Source organism: Tenrec ecaudatus, chromosome X, assembly GCF_050624435.1.
Source record: "Tenrec ecaudatus isolate mTenEca1 chromosome X, mTenEca1.hap1, whole genome shotgun sequence".
Classification (NCBI taxonomy): Eukaryota; Metazoa; Chordata; class Mammalia; order Afrosoricida; family Tenrecidae; genus Tenrec; species Tenrec ecaudatus.
In genome coordinates, this window is record NC_134548.1 from 167,576,279 (window position 1) to 167,584,109 (window position 7,831).

The 7,831-nt window shown below is 56.5% G+C and overlaps 1 protein-coding gene across 1 annotated transcript; it reads right to left on the bottom strand.

The window, feature by feature from the left end:
- Nucleotides 1-318: 318 nt before the first annotated feature.
- FAM3A (FAM3 metabolism regulating signaling molecule A) lies at nt 319-7,009 on the bottom strand. The gene is made up of 9 exons (XM_075538770.1): nt 6,658-7,009; nt 5,352-5,465; nt 4,748-4,771; nt 4,359-4,482; nt 4,185-4,243; nt 3,972-4,022; nt 3,793-3,877; nt 3,578-3,704; nt 319-3,248 (listed from the first exon to the last, which is right to left on the bottom strand). Exons 1-9 carry the CDS (start codon nt 6,668-6,670, stop codon nt 3,153-3,155), a joined length of 693 nt encoding a protein of 230 aa, XP_075394885.1. The 5' UTR covers nt 6,671-7,009; the 3' UTR covers nt 319-3,152.
- Between the last annotated feature and the right edge of the window lie 822 nt (nt 7,010-7,831).

A 7,831-nucleotide genomic window follows, 5' to 3' on the forward strand; every position in this document is an offset into this window, starting at 1 on the left:
TAATGTGTCCCAGGAAAGAATGAGGAAGGGCTCCGAAAATGAAGCCAAGACGTCCAGTTCCCCAAGAGAAACTACGTGGCCCAGAGAATAGTGCCCGCAGGAGCTAACATACCACAGTGGGTTTCCAGGCTCCCACATGAGACCCGCCAGTGGTGGACTCCCGAGAGGATCCTGATGGGGACCTTGAAGGGACTGTGTGGCAGGTATGTGCTCTGCAATCAGGTATTTTCTTTAAGGTTTATGTCAGTTTAAAATTTTTATAATTAATTGATTTATTTTCTCATTTGAAATAAGTGCACAATTACTTTTAAACTCCCCTTTTTATTGTGAATTAGGTAGTTTACAGAGCGGATCATAGTTTTCCATTCAACAGTTGCTACACATTCTGATTCATCTGTTACAATCCACTTTATGTACGCTGGCTTGTCCCACTTCCCCCCGGTTTCCTCTTTCCAGTCTTCCTCCCTTCCTAACTCTCTGCACTTTGTCCTTGGGCAAATGCTGGCCTTTCCGTCTTAAATGATTTATTGTTTGTTTGAACACAGAGGTGCATTCAGTTCCAGGACTTTCTGATGTGATCCCTTTCAGAGCAGTTGGTAGTGGGAGCCGGGCACCATCTAGTTTGTCTGGTTGTGGAGATAGACACTTGCATGGCCCGTTGGATTCATTATTTCCAGGAGTTTTCTATTTTCACCACAGTTTCTTTCCTCTGGAGAGGAAGAGACCTGGATGGCTGCTCATGAGTTTTAATACTCCAGTCTCTATTCCCTCAATTACGATGGAGACCATTGTCTTTGTGAACTGTTATGCCAGTTGACCTTGGTGTTCCCCTCCAAGTATGGTCTCGAATCCCCAGGCCCAGTGACTCACTCCTCCTGGTGTTTGGTTATCAGTTTTCATGCCTTTGTCCCTGTGTGCTCCACCACCGTCAGGGATAGATTTGCAGTAAAAAGTCTCCCCACCCCTATACAAAGATCCTCTGTCAGCCACTCTGTGCAGCTCTGCTTCCACGCCCCCCTCGCCCACCGCTACCCCGGTTGGGCCAGAAAGCCAGTGCAGACAAAAGCAGAGTCTGGAGCTGGAGGGAGCCCACCTCCTGAAGATGACATCACTGACATTAGAACCGCCTCGGGCTCGTTCCTCACTAACCCACCCCACTTTTTGCTTTGCTTCAGTCAGCTTGTGTCACTCTAACTGAGAAGAACAGTCTGCCAGGTGAAGAGAAGGCTGGGGGAAGATTTCCCAGGTGGCAGAGGAGGCCTGCAGGCCATGCCAAGCTTTGGCAGTGGAACAGCCTGCGCTCCATACTGCCACTCAATTCCTAGCCCATCTTAGGCAAGTGGTGGATGAAGAAGTTGACCTGACACTTCACATTGGTAAGTGACTTCGGCAACCCCCATCTGAGGAGGTGGCCGGGGCCCAGCTAGAGTTGGAAGGGGACAGGGTAGCGGTTTGGAATGAGCAAAAGACCTACATTTTTCACTTAGACTTTTCCCTTTAGTGATGGCTTGATCGATCCATAAGCAGCAAAACGGGCTCTAACAGAACGGACAAAAAAACCACCACCCAAACTCACTGCCATTAAGTGGATTCCAATTCAGAGCACCCCTGGGGACAGAGCAGCACTTCCCCTGTGGGTTCCTGAGAGCCTCATCTTTGTCCCATGGGATGGCTGGTAGATTCCAACTGCCAATCTTGTGGTAAGCAGCCCAACACCTAATGCACTACGTCACCAGGGCTCCATTTAAACATAGGGAAGCAGGTGCTTACACAGTTGTTGGCAGGGCTGGAAAACATGGTACTGGTCCACCAAGGCAATTGACATCTCTACCCAGCTGCGGGTTCCAAGTGTCCGTCACCTTAGCTATATACAGTCTGTGCTTACAAAAGAGAAAATAGGCCTCTGCCCCATGACACCCACAAAGCTAGTGGGAAAAACCCCATACCTGCACCACTCCATTTAGCAGAAGCCCAGTCCCACTTACTCTCTCCCTTTCGAAGGTCCCACTCTGGCAGAAGCTAATCACACGATCACACCCTAGTCATGGGGTTATATCTGAAAAACTCCCAAATGTGCCCATCTGCTTTCAGGCTCCCAGCACAGCACCCAGCCCAGTGGCACTCTCTTGCTTACCTTGTCTGCTTCCTTGCTAGGGTTGCTGGTTGGGAGGCCCATGTCAGTAACAGGTGTGCCACTGAAAAGGTTCTGGGTGGGAGAAGCTAGGGTTGCCTTCAATGGTGGGGCATGGGTGATTCCAGATTGGCCTATGGAGACGGGGTCACGGGGCTTCACGAGACTCTTCTGTCTACTTGGGTTTGCATTTCTCATTCAAAGGCGACTCCATGTGTTGTGCCTGGGGTAGTATTAGCATTTGGAAAATGGCAATGCTTCCCCGCCTCTCTCTTTGCCTCTGGATTTTATTTCTACTCTAGGAAAATGCCTCAGAGATCCTAGGGTTTGGGCTTCTAAGCCTTTGTCCAAGTCAGCTGCTCAGAACATTGTGAGAAATGCTGCCCATCACACCAGTGCTTCCGTGTGGACAACAGCGGGGCGGGCGGGGGGCTGTCCCCACAGCTGGTGCAGAGGCAGCGGGAGAAGGCACACCACAACAGTCCCATCTCAGCCACAGATGGGACCATCATTGGCAGGAGCCCAGAGACAGGCTGTCTGTTAAGGTGTGTGTGTGTGGGGGGGGGGTCCAGGGAGTTCCCCACTTCTAGACATGCCCCCAGAACCTAAAGGCACTGCTGCTTGGCCCTGGATGACAAACTGGATTTGCTGGGGTCCACTCGGGGCCATCCGTTTATTCCGAGGTCATCTTGCAGACAGTGCCACAGGGCATCACAGTGACGCAGGTTGTCCCTGAAGGAAGGGAGTCAGTGAAGATGCCCGGCAGGATGTGATACTGTTCCTTGGCGACGGCAACTGTGTGTATGTGTGTGTGTGTATCCCTGTGAGGAGCAGCTTTAGGACAAGAAAGACTTGGGTACCTGAGGTCATGTGACAGAGTGTGGTGGGGCCAGTCCCAGCAACCCACCCCCCCACCACCTCAAGGCCACGCTCCAGTGAGTGAGCACCACAGAGCCCAGCAGTGTGTGGCAAACATGCCCTCGCCAGGAGGGGCCGGGGAGTGGAGGCATGGACCCGCCGGCTAGCTGCCTGTGCTCCTTCGAGGGACGCAGCCTTCCATCTCCAGCGCCTCAGGCCAGCCCTCGTACTTGTTGGTGTGCTTGCTGTTCTTCACATGCTGCCGAGGAGGAGTGGGGAGGCACCAGGTCACAGGCTGACTCTAGCCAAGGGCGGGGAGCGGGGCAGTGAGGCACCCCTGTCTGGAGGTTGCAGGCCAGCCTGTGGGCCCGCCCTCTCACTGGGGCCTGGAGGGCAAGGTCCAGACCTGGTCTCTCCTCTGGGCCCCTGCTGTAAGCACAGAGCCTGAGACATGCGAGGTCCTGGGCCTCCAGGTGGCGAGGATTGGCCTGAACCTTCAGCTACTGATGGGACAACTTTGTCATTTAAAGGCCCTTCTGGGTGAAAGGCACACAGACCGGGGAGGGAGCGTCAGCAGAGGGGCTGTACCTGCTCGAAGGGGCTCTTGTCTTGCACGCCCTTGGCCCCCACGAAGACCCAACTGTCTCGGAAGGCCAGCTCCTTGGCATTGCGACTGCCAAGCTCACTGAACAGCCTCCTGGTCTCCTCATTCATCCTGCCACCACAGAAGGGAGGGCTAAGGGCTGGGCCAGGGGCATGGCAGGGGTGGGAAAAATGGGGGTGCTGGCCCGGGAACCACGTACTTGGTAGCCGGGTCGTCATAGGAAGCCACAAACACCAACGTGCCTTCGTGCAGCGGCCGGATGAACTTCAGCAGGTCGTTGACATCTGGGGGGCAGGTCACAGGAACATGGAGCTCGCTGGGACTAGAGTAGGGCCACCCAGGCAGGCGGGACCCGCCAGGCCTTCTCCTGCCACTCACCTCCGGCCCACATGTCGAAGGCCCTGGCCTCAATGAGCTCCCCGCTGACCCCTGCATGGAGGGAGAAAAGCAGCTCCTATTTCAGTCTCCCTGCCCTGCCCTGCCAGCCTCTGTCCCCGGCTGCAGCAAGCCCACTGCACCCCTCCCAGTCTTTTCCTCTGTAATACCAGAGGGTGGGGCAGGCATGGGGGGAACAGGGCAAAAGGAGCTCACCATTCACCAGGGCGATGTTCAGCCCGCGGCCAACATTGTCTTTGACGCTGCTCATGAGCCTGGGGACAGTATGAAGCCACCGTGGGTACGTCAGCTGTGCCCTCAGTCACTTAGCAACCCCCTACCTATAAGACTCCCCTCTCCATCCCTCACTGGGCACCCCAAGCCTCTTACATCTTGTCCTCAAGGCAGATCTTGGGCCCGATGACATTGGCCGCCCCACTGACCATGCGGAAGGCCAGGTGCTCCTCGGGGCATGGTTGGGGCAGCCCGCACTTGTACTTCCTGGCCCGTGGCTCTGGGTGGAGAGAGCAGGGGTGATCCCCAGGCTTGGACAAGCGACAGCAGCAGGGACCCCAGAGCAGAGGATTTGAGGGAGCAGGGTACGGCTCTGGCCGGGGCCCCAACCACAGAGCCTGTCCTGCTGGAGCTAGAGAAAAGGACCCCAAGGCAAAGGCCACTGGAGGGACAAGAGAAAGAAGAGGCCCCAAGGACCTGCTGGTAGGTTCCCCAGCCATGGTCACTCCCTCAACTAGTCCCCAGCCACGCTGATCCGGCCTTACCTGCTGTCACGGAGTTCTCTGGGCCTGTGGGGACAAAGGCAGGTGCTGTGAGTACGCAGGTCAGCCTAGCCCTGCCCCGGGAAGCCAGAAGCAGAAGGCGGCACCAGGCTGCACAGTCGGCAAGGTACAAAGTATCCAGGTGCAGTGCTGACAGTGAAGGGCTGGTTATGTGCTTTGCTAACCTAAAGGTTCGTGGTTCCGACCCACCAGCCACTCCACAGCAGGGAGCTGTGGCAGTCTGCCTCTGTAAAGATGGCAGCCTAGGAAACCTTAGGGGACCCAATGGACAGGGCAGACCCACTCTGTCCTATGGAGTCGCTGTGTCATAACTGACAATGACAATAGGGTTGGCTTTTGGTTTCGTCACCAATTGCGAGGTGCAGAGTCCCCTAGTCCTTTTCCAGGAGCCACCAGGGAACAATGACCGATGTTCAGAGGAAGCCACTGCCCCTCCCACTGACCCTACTGACTTATAAGTGGGCAAGGAGAATTCTAACCAGCATGGGGCCTGGGTGGTAGGGAAAGGCTGCAATTGACATTGACACCAAGCAACAGAAGGTGGCCGCTAGCGATGGCCTCAGGGCAGAGAGAAGACCTGACTCACTGGCGAAGAGCTGTGGGATTCGTGAAAAGGCGCTGCCTGGCCCGCCCAGGAGGGTGCTGATCACAATCCAGGTGAGGCCAACGGTGAGGATCAAGGCCACAATGCGGAGGGGACCTGAGACAGGACCGACATGGGCAGCTGGGCTCAGAGCGCACCAAGAATGCTCCCGTCATCGTCCCTCCCAACCGGGAAAGAGAATAGGGCAGGCCAGTGAGCACTGGCAACCCACCAGGTTCCTGGCTGCTCAGGCAGGTGTTCCCTGGTGGGGTAGGGGTCTTCCAGCACCCACCACTCAGGAGGAGCCCCAGTTCTCACTAGGAACCCCATACTCTACTCGTATATTTGTGTCCCATCTCCTGTCCTGGGTCCCAAACTCTGTCTTGGTCTACTTGTCACGTGGACCCTTGACTCCTTGTCATTCTTTGCCCTCGTAACATCTCCCAATTTTAAAAAAGGAAAAAAACTATCCTTCAAGACCAAGACTACATTCCCATTCAGCTGCAAGGAGCCCCGGTGGCACTGTGGGTGAGGCATTGGGCTACTAACCACAAGGTCAGTGGTTCAAATTGAGAAGCTGTTCACCTGGGAGAAAGAGGAGGTGCCTGCTCCCATGAAGGTGGATGGCCTCAGAGACCTAGGGAGCAGCTCGCCTGTGTCCCAGAGGGTCGCTCTGAGTCACTATGAGTCAGAATGGTCTCCAGGGCAGGGGGTTTGATTATTCCAGCCACTGATCTCTCTCCCTTCCCTCCCCTTCCTATCAAACTCAAGTCGACACTTGCTCTTTCCATCCATCAGCTCACTTCCCACTCTCCCCCACTTACTCCCCTCTCCTGGGCCCCATCCCTCCACTGACAGAACTTCCTATCCAGGTCACCTATGGCCTTACTGGTACTGATAGGCAGCCCTGATCATGCCCGACCCCCTCCTGGCCATTCTTCCCTCTGGCTCTGTCCTCTCCCTTGCTTCAGCTGCAGGCTGCCCTCTCTCTCTGCCTGTACCCTTTCTAGGTGAGCCCCGATTCTCCCAGGTCTTGAGTTCACTGCAATGACTGCCACTTTTTCTGCTCCAGTCGGACCCAGCCAGCTCCGTTTTGACATTTGCAAATGATCCCTTTCCCAAGGCTGCTTTGTTGCAGCTGGTAGCCAAGGCTGCCTTTGGGTGGGCAGGTGTCACCTTCTCCACCTGTGCCCCACAATCACCTTACTCCGGATTCTCACTGCAGACTGGGGAACCAGGGTCCTCAGGGGTGACAGGACTTGCTCAGATCATAGAACCAGGCACAGGCAACACCCTTTGTTCCTCCTACCTGCCAACCTCATGGCCGCCTCTCCCACTAGGCGGGGTCCACCGGGAGTCGCAGCGTTCGGGGAACAGCGTCAGAACAGGTTTGGGAGCGAGAATGCCAGTTCAGACCGACTGGGAGCGGGCGCCGTCCTGCCCCTTGCTCAGCCACCGGCCGCAGTCCTTGGGGAGTCTGCCGCGGGCCGGGAAGTGGACGTGAGGCCGCTGAGCTCAGGGCCACACCTGGCGACTTTCCTGGCAGAGGGGAGCGGCGGGATCCGGTAGAGAGCCCTGCGTGGTTCTGCCAGTGTCCACTCGTTTCTGTCAGGAACGATGCGCACCGCGGCCCAGAACTCTGGGCAATGGCCGCCCGGGGGAGGAGCTGGCCTCACCTCCGCCACGCCCCCGTCATTTGCTTGGGCAGTGAGTGGGCGGGGCACGCGCCAGCCCAACCCCCGTTGTGTGTGTTGGTCAGTCCATTGGATCGCGGAGTGGGGCGGGGTCACTGAGGGCCCCGCCCCCAGTCTCTCATCCCCACCCTTGACTCAGGCTGTGAGCTCGCCCTTCGCCGCCTGGCGGTCTCCTTGGAGGCTTGCCTGAGGCCCGCCCTGCAAGTGTCTTCTTAAGAGCTCGGCCTCCCTAGACAGGAAATGCTGCGCATGTGCTGGTGCCCTGTGGCCTGGTTTCTGGGGCCTGCGAAGGGGTGAATGGGAAGTGGGTGGAATTAGCAATTGTTCTAAAATTGATCCGTGTGCGCTTTAGAAGTAGGGGTGGCACAAAAGAGTATTAAGGAAAAACTCCAGAGCCAACCAGGGCTAGCTGGGGTTCCCACACTCACTGGAGGGCAGCTGTGAGGTGGGATGGGAGCATCTGAGAAACATCCCTGCCCTTGACCCAGTAATCCCGCTGACCAGAGGCCCCTCTGTCGAAGGAAATAATCTAAAGTGTTGACGAAGGCCATGGGGACAAGGGGTGATGGAGCGACCCCGGAATGCAGTCCCTCTCCCTGAGCTTGCAGCACCTTCTCTCGCTCCCTGCAGCTGGGCGGTGCAGCCAGACTTTGGGTCCCAGCAGTTTGTGTGATTACAGCCTGGTTATTCAGGCCCCTGGCTCAGGCGGGAGGGGTGCTTGCTAGCCAGCCAGGTGGTTCTTCCAGGACTGTTTACATCTTGCTCAGAGCAGGCGATTAGGAAAGGTTG